The sequence below is a fragment of the Eucyclogobius newberryi genome, unplaced genomic scaffold (assembly GCF_026437365.1).
Source record: "Eucyclogobius newberryi isolate DKJ021-1_F unplaced genomic scaffold, fEucNew1.0.hap1 SCAF_14, whole genome shotgun sequence".
Classification (NCBI taxonomy): domain Eukaryota; kingdom Metazoa; phylum Chordata; class Actinopteri; order Gobiiformes; family Gobiidae; genus Eucyclogobius; species Eucyclogobius newberryi.
In genome coordinates, this window is record NW_027315768.1 from 1,837,164 (window position 1) to 1,857,530 (window position 20,367).

A 20,367-nucleotide genomic window follows, 5' to 3' on the forward strand; every position below is an offset into this window, starting at 1 on the left:
AAGTCTTTCTAAAGGTCAAAGGGGATGCCACAATCACATCATTTGTTTTTTGTACATTCATTTTGTATCCAGACCAGATGGCACCGCTGAAGGCTGCCTCGGTGTGTCCGCTCTTACACCGTGAACAGCTCTTATCCATCAGAACCACAACTCCTACAGACCCATTTCCACTTTTTTTAGCATCTGTTGCAGAATTGGCACTTCTTTTGGCTAAAACTGTGAGGCGTCACAGAAGAGGGAAGGCGCTCGTGCAGCTGAGGACCTTTTCCTCTCTAACGTTAACTCACTACCAACTGGACCAACTGGTGATGATGAGACCAAACAGAGACTTTACCCCCCCTCACTATCACAGACTCCCCCATCAAGAGGGAGCCCACCGTCAGCCGGGACCTCAAGACGTCAGCCGGGACCTCAAGAGGGAGCCCACCGTCAGCCGGGACCTCAAGAGGGAGCCCACCGTCAGCCGGGACCTCAAGACGTCAGCCGGGACCTCAAGAGGGAGCCCACCGTCAGCCGGGACCTCAAGAGGGAGCCCACCGTCAGCCGGGACCTCAAGAGGGAGCCCACCGTCAGCCGGGACCTCAAGACGTCAGCCGGGACCTCAAGAGGGAGCCCACCGTCAGCCGGGACCTCAAGAGGGAGCCCACCGTCAGCCGGGACCTCAAGACGTCAGCCGGGACCTCAAGAGGGAGCCCACCGTCAGCCGGGACCTCAAGAGGGAGCCCACCGTCAGCCGGGACCTCAAGACGTCAGCCGGGACCTCAAGAGGGAGCCCACCGTCAGCCGGGACCTCAAGAGGGAGCCCACCGTCAGCCGGGACCTCAAGAGGGAGCCCACCGTCAGCCGGGACCTCAAGACGTCAGCCGGGACCTCAAGAGGGAGCCCACCGTCAGCCGGGACCTCAAGAGGGAGCCCACCGTCAGCCGGGACCTCAAGACGTCAGCCGGGACCTCAAGAGGGAGCCCACCGTCAGCCGGGACCTCAAGAGGGAGCCCACCGTCAGCCGGGACCTCAAGACGTCAGCCGGGACCTCAAGAGGGAGCCCACCGTCAGCCGGGACCTCAAGAGGGAGCCCACCGTCAGCCGGGACCTCAAGACGTCAGCCGGGACCTCAAGAGGGAGCCCACCGTCAGCCGGGACCTCAAGAGGGAGCCCACCGTCAGCCGGGACCTCAAGACGTCAGCCGGGACCTCAAGAGGGAGCCCACCGTCAGCCGGGACCTCAAGAGGGAGCCCACCGTCAGCCGGGACCTCAAGACGTCAGCCGGGACCTCAAGAGGGAGCCCACCGTCAGCCGGGACCTCAAGAGGGAGCCCACCGTCAGCCGGGACCTCAAGACGTCAGCCGGGACCTCAAGAGGGAGCCCACCGTCAGCCGGGACCTCAAGAGGGAGCCCACCGTCAGCCGGGACCTCAAGAGGGAGCCCACCGTCAGCCGGGACCTCAAGACGTCAGCCGGGACCTCAAGAGGGAGCCCACCGTCAGCCGGGACCTCAAGAGGGAGCCCACCGTCAGCCGGGACCTCAAGACGTCAGCCGGGACCTCAAGAGGGAGCCCACCGTCAGCCGGGACCTCAAGAGGGAGCCCACCGTCAGCCGGGACCTCAAGACGTCAGCCGGGACCTCAAGAGGGAGCCCACCGTCAGCCGGGACCTCAAGAGGGAGCCCACCGTCAGCCGGGACCTCAAGACGTCAGCCGGGACCTCAAGAGGGAGCCCACCGTCAGCCGGGACCTCAAGAGGGAGCCCACCGTCAGCCGGGACCTCAAGACGTCAGCCGGGACCTCAAGAGGGAGCCCACCGTCAGCCGGGACCTCAAGAGGGAGCCCACCGTCAGCCGGGACCTCAAGACGTCAGCCGGGACCTCAAGAGGGAGCCCACCGTCAGCCGGGACCTCAAGAGGGAGCCCACCGTCAGCCGGGACCTCAAGACGTCAGCCGGGACCTCAAGAGGGAGCCCACCGTCAGCCGGGACCTCAAGAGGGAGCCCACCGTCAGCCGGGACCTCAAGAGGGAGCCCACCGTCAGCCGGGACCTCAAGACGTCAGCCGGGACCTCAAGAGGGAGCCCACCGTCAGCCGGGACCTCAAGAGGGAGCCCACCGTCAGCCGGGACCTCAAGACGTCAGCCGGGACCTCAAGAGGGAGCCCACCGTCAGCCGGGACCTCAAGAGGGAGCCCACCGTCAGCCGGGACCTCAAGACGTCAGCCGGGACCTCAAGAGGGAGCCCACCGTCAGCCGGGACCTCAAGAGGGAGCCCACCGTCAGCCGGGACCTCAAGAGGGAGCCCACCGTCAGCCGGGACCTCAAGACGTCAGCCGGGACCTCAAGAGGGAGCCCACCGTCAGCCGGGACCTCAAGAGGGAGCCCACCGTCAGCCGGGACCTCAAGACGTCAGCCGGGACCTCAAGAGGGAGCCCACCGTCAGCCGGGACCTCAAGAGGGAGCCCACCGTCAGCCGGGACCTCAAGAGGGAGCCCACCGTCAGCCGGGACCTCAAGACGTCAGCCGGGACCTCAAGAGGGAGCCCACCGTCAGCCGGGACCTCAAGAGGGAGCCCACCGTCAGCCGGGACCTCAAGAGGGAGCCCACCGTCAGCCGGGACCTCAAGAGGGAGCCCACCGTCAGCCGGGACCTCAAGAGGGAGCCCACCGTCAGCCGGGACCTCAAGACGTCAGCCGGGACCTCAAGAGGGAGCCCACCGTCAGCCGGGACCTCAAGAGGGAGCCCACCGTCAGCCGGGACCTCAAGAGGGAGCCCACCGTCAGCCGGGACCTCAAGAGGGAGCCCACCGTCAGCCGGGACCTCAAGACGTCAGCCGGGACCTCAAGAGGGAGCCCACCGTCAGCCGGGACCTCAAGAGGGAGCCCACCGTCAGCCGGGACCTCAAGAGGGAGCCCACCGTCAGCCGGGACCTCAAGAGGGAGCCCACCGTCAGCCGGGACCTCAAGAGGGAGCCCACCGTCAGCCGGGACCTCAAGAGGGAGCCCACCGTCAGCCGGGACCTCAAGAGGGAGCCCACCGTCAGCCGGGACCTCAAGTGGGGTTACTAAATGTTTGCGATATTCCAGGTTTAAATAGGGTTAGCTAAAAAGACCCCATGCACGCAGGATATGCTCACTTGGGTCATTATTTAGATCAGCCTGTCTGGTGTGCGAATGGTGCCACGCAAAAAGTTTGGACTACGATTACTCTTGCACTCTTGTAACACATTTGCGTGTTTTTTTTAGGTCCTGAAACGGAAGCCTCCAGCAGTGCTCCTGGTCCAGTCAACCAATTCAGTCGGCCCGGAGGAACGGTCCTCCTGCCTGCCCCGCCTGGAGCCTCTCTGGGAGCTCCCCCTGCCTCACGCGGCCCTCACACCTCTGGGAGCTCCTCAGGCTTACACATGTCCCAAGGTGAGACAAAATGACAGATACCAAACCTAACTGTGCGTGGCTATAATCACTAGGTTACAACATTCTCAGACGCCTCAGTACAATGATACAGACAGAAGATGCTCCCTCAGCTGGGAGCAAGGCCCAGTTTTCATGTGTTCAATGTATTTGGCATTTCCTTCAGAAATATTCAAAAGGAACGTCTACAAATAATGCAACAAGGTCCACGCTATATTTTTTCAACCCCACAGCAACATTTACATATTAACAAAAGACTTTTAAACAACACGTATTGTTCAAACCTTTTTCTCATCGAAAACCAGAACATGTATATAGCTTCTGTACAAAAGACCCTGTGGCTCCTTTGTTTCTATGCTCTTGCAGTTAGTGGGGTGACCAGTAGGGGGCGCTCCTGCATCATAGTGTGCTTTATGATGTCACTTGCGTTCCTTTCTTCTTCTTCTTTTATGGTGTTTTATGGCGGCTGTGGTTGTATATGATCTAGTGCTGACCCAGGGTATATGATAAAAAAAACCTGAATCAGATGGCAGTCTGTGTAAAGCGACTGAACGCGTCGTCGTCTATCCGAGTATCCGCACTACTCGAGTGGCCTCGAGTAGTGCTCTGGCCGGCACTTCTGAGCAGTGACATCTGCACACCTGAACCAGCACCTCAGTCCACACAGTACGGAGTTATCTCTCCAACAGCTTCATTCACGCTTGTTTCATGAACCTCTGAACCATCAGAAAAACACTTGGTTCCAAATTTCCCACATTTGGGACATCAAAGGTAGAGATTTGGTGGATTCTTGTGATTATTTTAAGTCTCTAAATCATCACCAGACTCATTCTAATCATTTCTGCTTCAAAACCTCTTCATTACAACTGTATAACTTACATTAGCATGTCAGGGCAAGCTAGCTTTTGTAATTCCCTCTACCGTCAGTAGCTAAAGTGCTAACACCAAATCCTGATGAGGGAATGCCTCAGACATTATAAAATGTTTGCTTTCAGTAGATGCATTAACCCTGGTATTTATTTATTTATTTATTTGTCTATGGGAGTTTTTATTTATTTATAGGAGATCTTCTACTGAAAGTGTTTTTCAGACTTCCTATAAGTGATCTGTTCTTCTGGATCTACCTCTGTATCTACCTGCGTTGCACCAATGAAATTTCCCCATGTGGGACAATAAAGGAATATCTTATCTTATCTTATTATTTGAAGTTCTAAAACCTGATGCCAAAGCGGGTACAAGAGTTTGTTTAAAGGCAAATAACAATACAGGAAGTGTAGAATATGTGTCCTGTAACCTGTGGCTCTGATGTCCTTCCCTGGTGCTGACCACTCCTCCCTGTGTGTGCAGCCCCGCCCTCAGACATGTTCTATGGTGGACGCATGACGGGGGATCGGCTGCAGGCAGTCAAGAATGCCACGTGTGAGGCCATTGACCACCTTCACACGTCTCTGGAGTCCTGCCCCGGGGCAGACACTGAGGCCCCAGACCCAAAGAACATCAAGGTACACAGCACCACACAGGACACATCAGACTGACCATGACACACACAGGACACGTCAGACTGACCATGACACACACAGGACACGTCAGACTGACCATGACACACACGTGACACACACGTGTGTGTCACGTGTGTGTCACGTGTGTGACACGTGTGTGTAGGTTCCTCTGCTGGCCCATCAGAAGAGCGCTTTGGCCTGGCTGCTCTGGAGGGAGGAGCAGAACCCCTGTGGAGGAATCCTGGGTGAGCACAGCGCTCTTTTACTCATATTATTTAGTGTGTGCTCTGTGCATGTTTCAAATATATAACGTGTGTAATTTTATTTTATTATAAATGTAGTTTTAAATTATTCTCAGTTTAAAATGAATATTGATTCAAACGTCCAACCCAAAGTATTCTCTGTTGTCTGACTCTGACCTGTTGTGTTGCCTCAGCTGATGACATGGGTCTGGGTAAAACCTTGACCATCATCTCCCTCATCCTGGCCAAGAAGACCAAAGAAAGAAAGGCAGACACAGAGCAATGGATATCCAAAAAAGGTGTTTTTTTGTTTTTTATATTTCATGAGTAGAAGCCTTGCGCCTGCCTCGGGTTATGATTGTGTGTGTGTGTGTGTGTGTGTGTGTCTTTGTCTGTGTGTGTGTCTTTGTGTGTGTGTGTGTGTGTGTGTCTGTGTGTGTGTCTTTGTGTGTGTGTGTGTGTGTGTGTGTGTGTGTGTCTGTGTGTGTGTCTGTGTGTGTGTCTTTGTGTGTGTGTGTCTGTGTGTGTGTGTGTCTGTGTGTGTCTGTGTGTGTGTCTGTGTGTGTGTCTGTGTGTGTGTCTGTGTGTGTCTGTGTGTGTCTGTGTGTGTGTCTGTGTGTGTCTGTGTGTGTGTCTGTGTGTGTGTCTGTGTGTGTCTGTGTGTGTCTGTCCTAGACTCCAGCCTGGTCAGCTCCAATAGCAGTCTCATCATCTGCCCCGCCTCTCTTCTTCACCACTGGAAGAAAGAGATCGATCGGCATGTGAAGCCAGGAAAGCTCTCCGTGTACCTGTACCATGGATCCAACCGCGAGAAGAACGCCAAGCGGTGAGTGCTACGCCACACTGACCGTCAGAGCGTACGCCACACTGACCGCCAGAGCGCACGCCACACTGACCGCCAGAGCGCACGCCACACTGACCGCCAGAGCGCACACCACACTGACCGTCAGAGCGCACGCCACACTGACCACCAGAGCGTACACCACACTGACCGTCAGAGCGCACGCCACACTGACCACCAGAGCGCACGCCACACTGACCGTCAGAGCGCACGCCACACTGACCACCAGAGCGTACACCACACTGACCGTCAGAGCTTATGAGCAACTGTAGGATTCTGTTTCTTCATGAAAAACATGGAATGCTCATAATCCATCATCTTTAGGTTCTCTCTCTGTATTTCAGACTGGCTGATCATGATGTGGTGGTGACGACCTATGGTTTGGTCTCAAAGGAGGTCCCTCCTCCAAAGGACAAAGCAGAGAACACCAGAGACGAGGCAGAGCCAGTGGTAGGTCTCTGTAGAACTGCTGCTCCTCCGTAGGACTGTTGTTGCTGCTCCTGCTCCTCTCTAGGCCTCCTCCTCCTCTGTAGGACTGTTCACTCTTGTCCTCTCTTCCAGCCTCCTCTCTAGGCCTCCTCCTCCTCTGTAGGACTGTTCACTCTTGACCTCTCTTCCAGCCTCCTCTGTAGGACTCCTCCTCTGTAGGACTGTTGACTCTTGCCCTCTCTTCCAGCCTCCTCTGTAGGACTCCTCCTCTGTAGGACTGTTGACTCTTGCCCTCTCTTCCAGCCTCCTCTGTAGGACTCCTCCTCTGTAGGACTGTTGACTCTTGCCCTCTCTTCCAGCCTCCTCTGTAGGACTGTTGACTCTTGCCCTCTCTTCCAGCCTCCTCTGTAGGACTCCTCCTCTGTAGGACTGTTGACTCTTGCCCTCTCTTCCAGCCTCCTCTGTAGGACTCCTCCTCTGTAGGACTGTTGACTCTTGCCCTCTCTTCCAGCCTCCTCTGTAGGACTCCTCCTCTGTAGGACTGTTGACTCTTGCCCTCTCTTCCAGCCTCCTCTGTAGGACTCCTCCTCTGTAGGACTGTTGACTCCTGCCCTCTCTTCCAGCCTCCTCTGTAGGACTCCTCCTCTGTAGGACTGTTGACTCTTGCCCTCTCTTCCAGCCTCCTCTGTAGGACTCCTCTGTAGGACTGTTGACTCTTGCCCTCTCTTCCAGCCTCCTCTGTAGGACTCCTCCTCTGTAGGACTGTTGACTCTTGCCCTCTCTTCCAGCCTCCTCTGTAGGACTCCTCTGTAGGACTGTTGACTCTTGCCCTCTCTTCCAGCCTCCTCTGTAGGACTCCTCCTCTGTAGGACTGTTGACCCTTGCCCTCTCTTCCAGCCTCCTCTGTAGGACTCCTCCTCTGTAGGACTGTTGACTCTTGCCCTCTCTTCCAGCCTCCTCTGTAGGACTCCTCCTCTGTAGGACTGTTGACTCTTGCCCTCTCTTCCAGCCTCCTCTGTAGGACTCCTCTGTAGGACTGTTGACTCTTGCCCTCTCTTCCAGCCTCCTCTGTAGGACTCCTCCTCTGTAGGACTGTTGACTCTTGCCCTCTCTTCCAGCCTCCTCTGTAGGACTCCTCTGTAGGACTGTTGACTCTTGCCCTCTCTTCCAGCCTCCTCTGTAGAACTCCTCTGTAGGACTGTTGACTCTTGCCCTCTCTTCCAGCCTCCTCTGTAGGACTCCTCTGTAGGACTGTTGACCCTTGCCCTCTCTTCCAGCCTCCTCTGTAGGACTCCTCCTCTGTAGGACTGTTGACTCTTGCCCTCTCTTCCAGCCTCCTCTGTAGGACTCCTCCTCTGTAGGACTGTTGACTCTTGCCCTCTCTTCCAGCCTCCTCTGTAGGACTCCTCTGTAGGACTGTTGACTCTTGCCCTCTCTTCCAGCCTCCTCTGTAGGACTGTTGACTCTTGCCCTCTCTTCCAGCCTCCTCTGTAGGACTGTTGACTCTTGCCCTCTCTTCCAGCCTCCTCTGTAGGACTCCTCTGTAGGACTGTTGACTCTTGCCCTCTCTTCCAGCGTCCTCTGTAGGACTCCTCTGTAGGACTGTTGACTCTTGCCCTCTCTTCCAGCCTCCTCTGTAGGACTCCTCTGTAGGACTGTTGACTCTTGCCCTCTCTTCCAGCCTCCTCTGTAGGACTCCTCCTCTGTAGGACTGTTGACTCTTGCCCTCTCTTCCAGCCTCCTCTGTAGGACTGTTGACTCTTGCCCTCTCTTCCAGCCTCCTCTGTAGGACTCCTCTGTAGGACTGTTGACTCTTGCCCTCTCTTCCAGCCTCCTCTGTAGGACTCCTCCTCTGTAGGACTGTTGACTCTTGCCCTCTCTTCCAGCCTCCTCTGTAGGACTCCTCCTCTGTAGGACTCCTCTGTAGGACTGTTGACTCTTGCCCTCTCTTCCAGCCTCCTCTGTAGGACTCCTCCTCTGTAGGACTGTTCACTCTTGCCCTCTCTTCCAGCCTCCTATGTAGGACTCCTCTGTAGGACTGTTGACTCTTGCCCTCTCTTCCAGCCTCCTCTGTAGGACTCCTCCTCTGTAGGACTGTTGACGCTTGCCCTCTCTTCCAGCCTCCTCTGTAGGACTCCTCCTCTGTAGGACTGTTGATTCTTGCCCTCTCTTTCATTCTCCTCTGTAGGACTCCTCCTCTGTAGGACTGTTGACTCTTGCCCTCTCTTCCAGCCTCCTCTGTAGGACTCCTCCTCTGTAGGACTGTTGACTCTTGCCCTCTCTTCCAGCCTCCTCTGTAGGACTGTTGACTCTTGCCCTCTCTTCCAGCCTCCTCTGTAGGACTCCTCCTCTGTAGGACTGTTCACTCTTGCCCTCTCTTCCAGCCTCCTATGTAGGACTCCTCTGTAGGACTGTTGACTCTTGCCCTCTCTTTCAGCCTCCTCTGTAGGACTGTTGACTCTTACCCTCTCTTCCAGCCTCCTCTGTAGGACTCCTCCTCTGTAGGACTGTTGACTCTTGCCCTCTCTTCCAGCCTCCTCTGTAGGACTCCTCCTCTGTAGGACTGTTGATTCTTGCCCTCTCTTTCATTCTCCTCTGTAGGACTCCTCCTCTGTAGGACTGTTGACTCTTGCCCTCTCTTCCAGCCTCCTCTGTAGGACTCCTCCTCTGTAGGACTGTTGACTCTTGCCCTCTCTTCCAGCCTCCTCTGTAGGACTCCTCTGTAGGACTGTTGACTCTTGCCCTCTCTTCCAGCCTCCTCTGTAGGACTCCTCTGTAGGACTGTTGACTCTTGCCCTCTCTTCCAGCCTCCTCTGTAGGACTCCTCTGTAGGACTGTTGACTCTTGCCCTCTCTTCCAGCCTCCTCTGTAGGACTCCTCCTCTGTAGGACTGTTGACTCTTGCCCTCTTCCAGCATCCTCTGTAGGACTCCTCCCTTGTAGGACTGTTGACTCTTGCCCTCTCTTCCAGCCTCCTCTGTAGGACTCCTCTGTAGGACTGTTGACTCTTGCCCTCTCTTCCAGCCTCCTCTGTAGGACTCCTCCTCTGTAGGACTGTTGACTCTTGCCCTCTCTTCCAGCCTCCTCTGTAGGACTCCTCCTCTTTAGGACTGTTGACTCTTGCCCTCTCTTCCAGCCTCCTCTATAGGACTCCTCCTCTGTAGGACTGTTGACTCTTGCCCTCTCTTCCAGCCTCCTCTGTAGGACTGTTGACTCTTGCCCTCTCTTCCAGCCTCCTTTGTAGGACTCCTCTGTAGGACTGTTGACTCTTGCCCTCTCTTCCAGCGTCCTCTGTAGGACTCCTCTGTAGGACTGTTGACTCTTGCCCTCTCTTCCAGCCTCCTCTGTAGGACTCCTCTGTAGGACTGTTGACTCTTGCCCTCTCTTCCAGCCTCCTTTGTAGGACTCCTCCTCTGTAGGACTGTTGACTCTTGCCCTCTCTTCCAGCCTCCTCTGTAGGACTCCTCCTCTGTAGGACTGTTGACTCTTGCCCTCTCTTCCAGCCTCCTCTGTAGGACTCCTCTGTAGGACTGTTGACTCTTGCCCTCTCTTCCAGCCTCATCTGTAGGACTCCTCTGTAGGACTGTTGACTCTTGCCCTCTCTTCCAGCCTCCTCTGTAGGACTCCTCCTCTGTAGGACTGTTGACTCTTGCCCTCTCTTCCAGCCTCCTCTGTAGGACTGTTCACTCTTGCCCTCTCTTCCAGCCTCCTATGTAGGACTCCTCTGTAGGACTGTTCACTCTTGCCCTCTCTTCCAGCCTCCTATGTAGGACTCCTCTGTAGGACTGTTGACTCTTGCCCTCTCTTCCAGCCTCCTCTGTAGGACTGTTGACTCTTACCCTCTCTTCCAGCCTCCTCTGTTGGACTCCTCCTCTGTAGGACTGTTGACTCTTGCCCTCTCTTCCAGCCTCCTCTGTAGGACTCCTCCTCTGTAGGACTGTTGACTCTTGCCCTCTCTTCCAGCCTCCTCTGTAGGACTCCTCTGTAGGACTGTTGACTCTTGCCCTCTCTTCCAGCCTCCTCTGTAGGACTCCTCTGTAGGACTGTTGACTCTTGCCCTCTCTTCCAGCCTCCTCTGTAGGACTCCTCCTCTGTAGGACTGTTGACTCTTGCCCTCTCTTCCAGCCTCCTCTGTAGGACTCCTCCTCTGTAGGACTGTTGACTCTTGCCCTCTCTTCCAGCCTCCTCTGTAGGACTCCTCTGTAGGACTGTTGACTCTTGCCCTCTCTTCCAGCCTCCTCTGTAGGACTCCTCCTCTGTAGGACTGTTGACTCTTGCCCTCTCTTCCAGCCTCCTCTGTAGGACTGTTGACTCTTGCCCTCTCTTCCAGCCTCCTCTGTAGGACTGTTGACTCTTGCCCTCTCTTCCAGCCTCCTCTGTAGGACTGTTGACTCTTGCCCTCTCTTCCAGCCTCCTCTGTAGGACTGTTGACTCTTGCCCTCTCTTCCAGCCTCCTCTGTAGGACTCCTCCTCTGTAGGACTGTTGACTCTTGCCCTCTCTTCCAGCCTCCTCTGTAGGACTCTTCCTCTGTAGGACTGTTGACTCTTGCCCTCTCTTCCAGCCTCCTCTGTAGGACTCCTCCTCTGTAGGACTGTTGACTCTTGCCCTCTCTTCCAGCCTCCTCTGTAGGACTGTTGACTCTTGCCCTCTCTTCCAGCCTCCTCTGTAGGACTCCTCTGTAGGACTGTTGACTCTTGCCCTCTCTTCCAGCCTCCTCTGTAGGACTCCTCCTCTGTAGGACTGTTGACTCTTGCCCTCTCTTCCAGCCTCCTCTGTAGGACTCCTCCTCTGTAGGACTCCTCCTCTGTAGGACTGTTGACTCTTGCCCTCTCTTCCAGCCTCCTCTGTAGGACTCCTCTGTAGGACTCCTCTGTAGGACTGTTGACTCTTGCCCTCTCTTCCAGCCTCCTCTGTAGGACTGTTGATTCTTGCCCTCTCTTTCATTCTCCTCTGTAGGACTCCTCTGTAGGACTGTGGACTCTTGCCCTCTCTTCCAGCCTCCTCTGTAGTACTCCTCCTCTGTAGGACTGTTGACTCTTGCCCTCTCTTCCAGCCTCCTCTGTAGGACTGTTGACTCTTGCCCTCTCTTCCAGCCTCCTCTGTAGGACTGTTGACTCTTGCCCTCTCTTCCAGCCTCCTCTGTAGGACTGTTGACTCTTGCCCTCTCTTCCAGCCTCCTCTGTAGGACTGTTGACTCTTGCCCTCTCTTCCAGCCTCCTCTGTAGGACTCCTCCTCTGTAGGACTGTTGACTCTTGCCCTCTCCTCCAGCCTCCTCTGTAGGACTCCTCTGTAGGACTGTTGACTCTTGCCCTCTCTTCCAGCCTCCTCTGTAGGACTGTTGACTCTTGCCCTCTCTTCCAGCCTCCTCTGTAGGACTCCTCCTCTGTAGGACTGTTGACTCTTGCCCTCTCTTCCAGCCTCCTCTGTAGGACTCCTCCTCTGTAGGACTGTTGACTCTTGCCCTCTCTTCCAGCCTCCTCTGTAGGACTCCTCTGTAGGACTGTTGACTCTTGCCCTCTCTTCCAGCCTCCTCTGTAGGACTCCTCCTCTGTAGGACTGTTGACTCTTGCCCTCTCTTCCAGCCTCCTCTGTAGGACTCCTCCTCTGTAGGACTGTTGACTCTTGCCCTCTCTTCCAGCCTCCTCTGTAGGACTCCTCCTCTGTAGGACTGTTGACTCTTGCCCTCTCTTCCAGCCTCCTCTGTAGGACTGTTGACTCTTGCCCTCTCTTCCAGCCTCCTCTGTAGGACTCCTCTGTAGGACTGTTGACTCTTGCCCTCTCTTCCAGCCTCCTCTGTAGGACTCCTCCTCTGTAGGACTGTTGACTCTTGCCCTCTCTTCCAGCCTCCTCTGTAGGACTCCTCCTCTGTAGGACTCCTCCTCTGTAGGACTGTTGACTCTTGCCCTCTCTTCCAGCCTCCTCTGTAGGACTCCTCCTCTGTAGGACTCCTCTGTAGGACTGTTGACTCTTGCCCTCTCTTCCAGCCTCCTCTGTAGGACTCCTCCTCTGTAGGACTGTTGATTCTTGCCCTCTCTTTCATTCCCCTCTGTAGGACTCCTCTGTAGGACTGTGGACTCTTGCCCTCTCTTCCAGCCTCCTCTGTAGTACTCCTCCTCTGTAGGACTGTTGACTCTTGCCCTCTCTTCCAGCCTCCTCTGTAGGACTGTTGACTCTTGCCCTCTCTTCCAGCCTCCTCTGTAGGACTGTTGACTCTTGCCCTCTCTTCCAGCCTCCTCTGTAGGACTCCTCCTCTGTAGGACTGTTGACTCTTGCCCTCTCCTCCAGCCTCCTCTGTAGGACTCCTCTGTAGGACTGTTGACTCTTGCCCTCTCTTCCAGCCTCCTCTGTAGGACTCCTCCTCTGTAGGACTGTTGACTCTTGCCCTCTCTTCCAGCCTCCTCTGTAGGACTCCTCCTCTGTAGGACTCCTCTGTAGGACTGTTGACTCTTGCCCTCTCTTCCAGCCTCCTCTGTAGGACTCCTCCTCTGTAGGACTGTTCACTCTTGCCCTCTCTTCCAGCCTCCTATGTAGGACTCCTCTGTAGGACTGTTGACTCTTGCCCTCTCTTCCAGCCTCCTCTGTAGGACTGTTGACTCTTACCCTCTCTTCCAGCCTCCTCTGTAGGACTGTTGACTCTTGCCCTCTCTTCCAGCCTCCTCTGTAGGACTCCTCCTCTGTAGGACTGTTGATTCTTGCCCTCTCTTTCATTCTCCTCTGTAGGACTCCTCCTCTGTAGGACTGTTGACTCTTGCCCTCTCTTCCAGCCTCCTCTGTAGTACTCCTCCTTTGTAGGACTGTTGACTCTTGCCCTCTCTTCCAGCCTCCTCTGTAGGACTCCTCTGTAGGACTGTTGACTCTTGCCCTCTCTTCCAGCCTCCTCTGTAGGACTGTTGACTCTTGCCCTCTCTTCCAGCCTCCTCTGTAGGACTCCTCCTCTGTAGGACTGTTGACTCTTGCCCTCTCCTCCAGCCTCCTCTGTAGGACTCCTCTGTAGGACTGTTGACTCTTGCCCTCTCTTCCAGCCTCCTCTGTAGGACTCCTCCTCTGTAGGACTGTTGACTCTTGCCCTCTCTTCCAGCCTCCTCTGTAGGACTCCTCTGTAGGACTGTTGACTCTTGCCCTCTCTTCCAGCCTCCTCTGTAGGACTCCTCCTCTGTAGGACTGTTGACTCTTGCCCTCTCTTCCAGCCTCCTCTGTAGGACTCCTCCTCTGTAGGACTGTTGACTCTTGCCCTCTCTTCCAGCCTCCTCTGTAGGACTCCTCCTCTGTAGGACTGTTCACTCTTGCCCTCTCTTCCAGCCTCCTCTGTAGGACTACTCCTCTGTAGGACTGTTGACTCTTGCCCTCTCTTCCAGCCTCCTCTGTAGTACTCCTCCTCTGTAGGACTGTTGACTCTTGCCCTCTCTTCCAGCCTCCTCTGTAGGACTCCTCCTCTGTAGGACTGTTGACTCTTGCCCTCTCTTCCAGCCTCCTCTGTAGGACTCCTCCTCTGTAGGACTGTTGACTCTTGCCCTCTCTTCCAGCCTCCTCTGTAGGACTCCTCTGTAGGACTGTTGACTCTTGCCCTCTCTTCCAGCCTCCTCTGTAGGACTGTTGACTCTTGCCCTCTCTTCCAGCCTCCTCTGTAGGACTCCTCCTCTGTAGGACTGTTGACTCTTGCCCTCTCTTCCAGCCTCCTCTGTAGGACTCCTCCTCTGTAGGACTGTTGACTCTTGCCCTCTCTTCCAGCCTCCTCTGTAGGACTGTTGACTCTTGCCCTCTCTTCCAGCCTCCTCTGTAGGACTCCTCCTCTGTAGGACTGTTGACTCTTGCCCTCTCTTCCAGCCTCCTCTGTAGGACTCTCCTCTGTAGGACTGTTGACTCTTGCCCTCTCTTCCAGCCTCCTGTAGGACTCCTCCTCTGTAGGACTGTTGACTCTTGCCCTCTCTTCCAGCCTCCTCTGTAGGACTCCTCCTCTGTAGGACTGTTGACTCTTGCCCTCTCTTCCAGCCTCCTCTGTAGGACTCCTCCTCTGTAGGACTGTTGACTCTTGCCCTCTCTTCCAGCCTCCTCTGTAGGACTCCTCCTCTGTAGGACTGTTGACTCTTGCCCTCTCTTCCAGCCTCCTCTGTAGGACTCCTCCTCTGTAGGACTGTTGACTCTTGCCCTCTCTTCCAGCCTCCTCTGTAGGACTCCTCCTCTGTAGGACTGTTGACTCTTGCCCTCTCTTCCAGCCTCCTCTGCTAGGACTCCTCCTCTGTAGGACTGTTGACTCTTGCCCTCTCTTCCAGCCTCCTCTGTAGGACTCCTCCTCTGTAGGACTGTTGACTCTTGCCCTCTCTTCCAGCCTCCTCTGTAGGACTCCTCCTCTGTAGGACTGTTGACTCTTGCCCTCTCTTCCAGCCTCCTCTGTAGGACTCCTCCTCTGTAGGACTGTTGACTCTTGCCCTCTCTTCCAGCCTCCTCTGTAGGACTCCTCCTCTGTAGGACTGTTGACTCTTGCCCTCTCTTCCAGCCTCCTCTGTAGGACTCCTCCTCTGTAGGACTGTTGACTCTTGCCCTCTCTTCCAGCCTCCTCTGTAGGACTCCTCCTCTGTAGGACTGTTGACTCTTGCCCTCTCTTCCAGCCTCCTCTGTAGGACTCCTCCTCTGTAGGACTGTTGACTCTTGCCCTCTCTTCCAGCCTCCTCTGTAGGACTCCTCCTCTGTAGGACTGTTGACTCTTGCCCTCTCTTCCAGCCTCCTCTGTAGGACTCCTCCTCTGTAGGACTGTTGACTCTTGCCCTCTCTTCCAGCCTCCTCTGTAGGACTGTTGACTCTTGCCCTCTCTTCCAGCCTCCTCTGTAGGACTCCTCCTCTGTAGGACTGTTGACTCTTGCCCTCTCTTCCAGCCTCCTCTGTAGGACTCCTCTGTAGGACTCCTCCTCTGTAGGACTGTTGACTCTTGCCCTCTCTTCCAGCCTCCTCTGTAGGACTCCTCCTCTGTAGGACTGTTGACTCTTGCCCTCTCTTCCAGCCTCCTCTGTAGGACTCCTCCTCTGTAGGACTGTTGACTCTTGCCCTCTCTTCCAGCCTCCTCTGTAGGACTCCTCCTCTGTAGGACTGTTGACTCTTGCCCTCTCTTCCAGCCTCCTCTGTAGGACTCCTCCTCTGTAGGACTGTTGACTCTTGCCCTCTCTTCCAGCCTCCTCTGTAGGACTCCTCCTCTGTAGGACTGTTGACTCTTGCCCTCTCTTCCAGCCTCCTCTGTAGGACTCCTCCTCTGTAGGACTGTTGACTCTTGCCCTCTCTTCCAGCCTCCTCTGTAGGACTCCTCCTCTGTAGGACTGTTGACTCTTGCCCTCTCTTCCAGCCTCCTCTGTAGGACTCCTCCTCTGTAGGACTGTTGACTCTTGCCCTCTCTTCCAGCCTCCTCTGTAGGACTCCTCCTCTGTAGGACTGTTGACTCTTGCCCTCTCTTCCAGCCTCCTCTGTAGGACTCCTCCTCTGTAGGACTGTTGACTCTTGCCCTCTCTTCCAGCCTCCTCTGTAGGACTCCTCTGTAGGACTGTTGACTCTTGCCCTCTCTTCCAGCCTCCTCTGTAGGACTCCTCCTCTGTAGGACTGTTGACTCTTGCCCTCTCTTCCAGCCTCCTCTGTAGGACTCCTCCTCTGTAGGACTGTTGACTCTTGCCCTCTCTTCCAGCCTCCTCTGTAGGACTCCTCCTCTGTAGGACTGTTGACTCTTGCCCTCTCTTCCAGCCTCCTCTGTAGGACTGTTGACTCTTGCCCTCTCTTCCAGCCTCCTCTGTAGGACTCCTCCTCTGTAGGACTGTTGACTCTTGCCCTCTCTTCCAGCCTCCTCTGTAGGACTCCTCCTCTGTAGGACTGTTGACTCTTGCCCTCTCTTCCAGCCTCCTCTGTAGGACTCCTCCTCTGTAGGACTGTTGACTCTTGCCCTCTCTTCCAGCCTCCTCTGTAGGACTCCTCCTCTGTAGGACTGTTGACTCTTGCCCTCTCTTCCAGCCTCCTCTGTAGGACTCCTCCTCTGTAGGACTGTTGACTCTTGCCCTCTCTTCCAGCCTCCTCTGTAGGACTCCTCCTCTGTAGGACTGTTGACTCTTGCCCTCTCTTCCAGCCTCCTCTGTAGGACTGTTGACTCTTGCCCTCTCTTCCAGCCTCCTCTGTAGGACTCCTCCTCTGTAGGACTGTTGACTCTTGCCCTCTCTTCCAGCCTCCTCTGTAGGACTCCTCCTCTGTAGGACTGTTGACTCTTGCCCTCTCTTCCAGCCTCCTCTGTAGGACTCCTCCTCTGTAGGACTGTTGACTCTTGCCCTCTCTTCCAGCCTCCTCTGTAGGACTCCTCCTCTGTAGGACTGTTGACTCTTGCCCTCTCTTCCAGCCTCCTCTGTAGGACTGTTGACTCTTGCCCTCTCTTCCAGCCTCCTCTGTAGGACTCCTCCTCTGTAGGACTGTTGACTCTTGCCCTCTCTTCCAGCCTCCTCTGTAGGACTCCTCCTTTGTAGGACTGTTGACTCTTGCCCTCTCTTCCAGCCTCCTCTGTAGGACTGTTGACTCTTGCCCTCTCTTCCAGCCTCCTCTGTAGGACTCCTCCTCTGTAGGACTGTTGACTCTTGCCCTCTCTTCCAGCCTCCTCTGTAGGACTCCTCCTCTGTAGGACTGTTGACTCTTGCCCTCTCTTCCAGCCTCCTCTGTAGGACTCCTCCTCTGTAGGACTGTTGACTCTTGCCCTCTCTTCCAGCCTCCTCTGTAGGACTCCTCCTCTGTAGGACTGCTGACTCTTGCCCTCTCTTCCAGCCTCCTCTGTAGGACTCCTCCTCTGTAGGACTGTTGACTCTTGCCCTCTCTTCCAGCCTCCTCTGTAGGACTCCTCCTCTGTAGGACTGTTGACTCTTGCCCTCTCTTCCAGCCTCCTCTGTAGGACTCCTCCTCTGTAGGACTGTTGACTCTTGCCCTCTCTTCCAGCCTCCTCTGTAGGACTCTTCCTCTGTAGGACTGTTGACTCTTGCCCTCTCTTCCAGCCTCCTCTCTAGGACTCCTCTGTAGGACTGTTGACTCTTGCCCTCTCTTCCAGCCTCCTCTGTAGGACTCCTCCTCTGTAGGACTGTTGACTCTTGCCCTCTCTTCCAGCCTCTTCTGTAGGACTCCTCCTCTGTAGGACTGTTGACTCTTGCCCCCTCTTCCAGCCTCCTCTGTAGGACTGTTGACTCTTGCCCTCTCTTCCAGCCTCCTCTGTAGGACTCCTCCTCTGTAGGACTGTTGACTCTTGCCCTCTCTTCCAGCCTCCTCTGTAGGACTCCTCTGTAGGACTCCTCCTCTGTAGGACTGTTGACTCTTGCCCTCTCTTCCAGCCTCCTGTAGGACTCCTCCTCTGTAGGACTTTTGACTCTTGCCCTCTCTTCCAGCCTCCTCTGTAGGACTCCTCCTCTGTAGGACTGTTGACTCTTGCCCTCTCTTCCAGCCTCCTCTGTAGGACTCCTCCTCTGTAGGACTGTTGACTCTTGCCCTCTCTTCCAGCCTCCTCTGTAGTACTCCTCCTCTGTAGGACTGTTGACTCTTGCCCTCTCTTCCAGCCTCCTCTCTAGGACTCCTCCTCTGTAGGACTGTTGACTCTTGCCCTCTCTTCCAGCCTCCTCTGCAGGATTCCTCCTCTGTAGGACTGTTGACTCTTGCCCTCTCTTCCAGCCTCCTCTGTAGGACTCCTCCTCTGTAGGACTGCTGACTCTTGCCCTCTCTTCCAGCCTCCTCTGTAGGACTCCTCCTCTGTAGGACTGTTGACTCTTGCCCTCTCTTCCAGCCTCCTCTGTAGGACTCCTCCTCTGTAGGACTGTTGACTCTTGCCCTCTCTTCCAGCCTCCTCTGTAGGACTCTTCCTCTGTAGGACTGTTGACTCTTGCCCTCTCTTCCAGCCTCCTCTCTAGGACTCCTCTGTAGGACTGTTGACTCTTGCCCTCTCTTCCAGCCTCCTCTGTAGGACTCCTCCTCTGTAGGACTGTTGACTCTTGCCCTCTCTTCCAGCCTCTTCTGTAGGACTCCTCCTCTGTAGGACTGTTGACTCTTGCCCTCTCTTCCAGCCTCCTCTGTAGGACTCCTCCTCTGTAGGACTGTTGACTCTTGCCCCCTCTTCCAGCCTCCTCTGTAGGACTGTTGACTCTTGCCCTCTCTTCCAGCCTCCTCTGTAGGACTCCTCCTCTGTAGGACTGTTGACTCTTGCCCTCTCTTCCAGCCTCCTCTGTAGGACTCCTCCTCTGTAGGACTGTTGACTCTTGCCCTCTCTTCCAGCCTCCTCTGTAGGACTCCTCCTCTGTAGGACTGTTGACTCTTGCCCTCTCTTCCAGCCTCCTCTGTAGGACTCCTCCTCTGTAGGACTGTTGACTCTTGCCCTCTCTTCCAGCCTCCTCTGTAGGACTCCTCCTCTGTAGGACTGTTGACTCTTGCCCTCTCTTCCAGCCTCCTCTGTAGGACTCCTCCTTTGTAGGACTGTTGACTCTTGCCCTCTCTTCCAGCCTCCTCTGTAGGACTGTTGACTCTTGCCCTCTCTTCCAGCCTCCTCTGTAGGACTCCTCCTCTGTAGGACTGTTGACTCTTGCCCTCTCTTCCAGCCTCCTCTGTAGGACTCCTCCTCTGTAGGACTGTTGACTCTTGCCCTCTCTTCCAGCCTCCTCTGTAGGACTCCTCCTCTGTAGGACTGTTGACTCTTGCCCTCTCTTCCAGCCTCCTCTGTAGGACTCCTCCTCTGTAGGACTGTTGACTCTTGCCCTCTCTTCCAGCCTCCTCTGTAGGACTGTTGACTCTTGCCCTCTCTTCCAGCCTCCTCTGTAGGACTCCTCCTCTGTAGGACTGTTGACTCTTGCCCTCTCTTCCAGCCTCCTCTGTAGGACTCCTCCTTTGTAGGACTGTTGACTCTTGCCCTCTCTTCCAGCCTCCTCTGTAGGACTGTTGACTCTTGCCCTCTCTTCCAGCCTCCTCTGTAGGACTCCTCCTCTGTAGGACTGTTGACTCTTGCCCTCTCTTCCAGCCTCCTCGTGCCACGCCCCTGCTCAGAGTGGCCTGGGGTCGTATAGTGCTGGATGAAGCCCATAACATCAAGAACCCGAAGGTGCAGACGTCCATGGCAGTGTGCCAGCTGAGGGCCCGGGCGCGGTGGGCAGTCACGGGCACGCCCATCCAGAACAACCTGCTGGACCTGTACTCCCTGCTCAAGTAAGAGCGCCACCTTATGGTCATACCTGTTTGACTCATCAGCTCTCTGAGTTCAACAGGGCAGGGCCTGGTTAGTACCACAGGGGGCGCTAGAGAGTCTGAGTGAAAAGCACTATATCATGTGTACGTCATGAGCAGAGCCACGCCCTCGCTGTATGTGTGTGATATGATGGTCCCTCCCACTTTCAGTTCATGAAGCACATAAGCAAGACGCTTCCTAGACGTCTCTCAATCTCCACGTTACATTCAGAACCAAATCTAGAACTTTTTTGAGATCCGAATTCCAGAGTGTAATGAGTCACATGTTTCTCTGTTTCTCCGTGAGCCGCCATCTTTGTTTGGACACAGACCGTGCAGTTCTTGGATTTGCTCTTCCAGCTGTCAGTGTTCGATACGTGAAAAGAAGAGTAAAAGCATGTGCGCCGCAGCTAATTAACATACAAATATAATATTTTTTGAGCTTTTTGCCATGTTCTAACATTGTTCCCTCATTAAAAACCTGCCTGGGCTTAAAGATCTGTCGCTGGTATGGATTTCCATCAAATGGAGAAACATTTCTGTCACTTTAACTGTCACTGTCGTTTAAAGTCAATAATATTAGATATGTGTCTGTATGTCTTTAGGTTCCTTCGTTGCGCTCCGTTCGATGAGTACAAACTGTGGAAGGCTCAGGTGGACAATGGCTCCAAGAGAGGTCGAGAGAGGCTGAACATTCTGACCAGAACTCTGCTGCTGCGGAGAACCAAGAACCAGCGAGACTCCACGGGAAGACCCCTGGTAACG

The 20,367-nt window shown here is 55.1% G+C and overlaps 1 protein-coding gene across 1 annotated transcript in view; it reads left to right on the forward strand.

Moving 5' to 3' along the window:
* Positions 1 to 20,367, forward strand: part of ttf2 (transcription termination factor, RNA polymerase II) — a 46,559-nt gene that overhangs the window by 4,496 nt on the left and 21,696 nt on the right. Inside the window, exons 7-14 of the mRNA XM_072444148.1 lie at positions 3,226 to 3,393; positions 4,738 to 4,892; positions 5,053 to 5,134; positions 5,326 to 5,430; positions 5,807 to 5,957; positions 6,317 to 6,422; positions 19,400 to 19,584; positions 20,208 to 20,361. Coding sequence (XP_072300249.1) covers positions 3,226 to 3,393; positions 4,738 to 4,892; positions 5,053 to 5,134; positions 5,326 to 5,430; positions 5,807 to 5,957; positions 6,317 to 6,422; positions 19,400 to 19,584; positions 20,208 to 20,361 — 1,106 coding nt within the window. The remainder of the gene's footprint in view (positions 1 to 3,225; positions 3,394 to 4,737; positions 4,893 to 5,052; positions 5,135 to 5,325; positions 5,431 to 5,806; positions 5,958 to 6,316; positions 6,423 to 19,399; positions 19,585 to 20,207; positions 20,362 to 20,367) is intronic.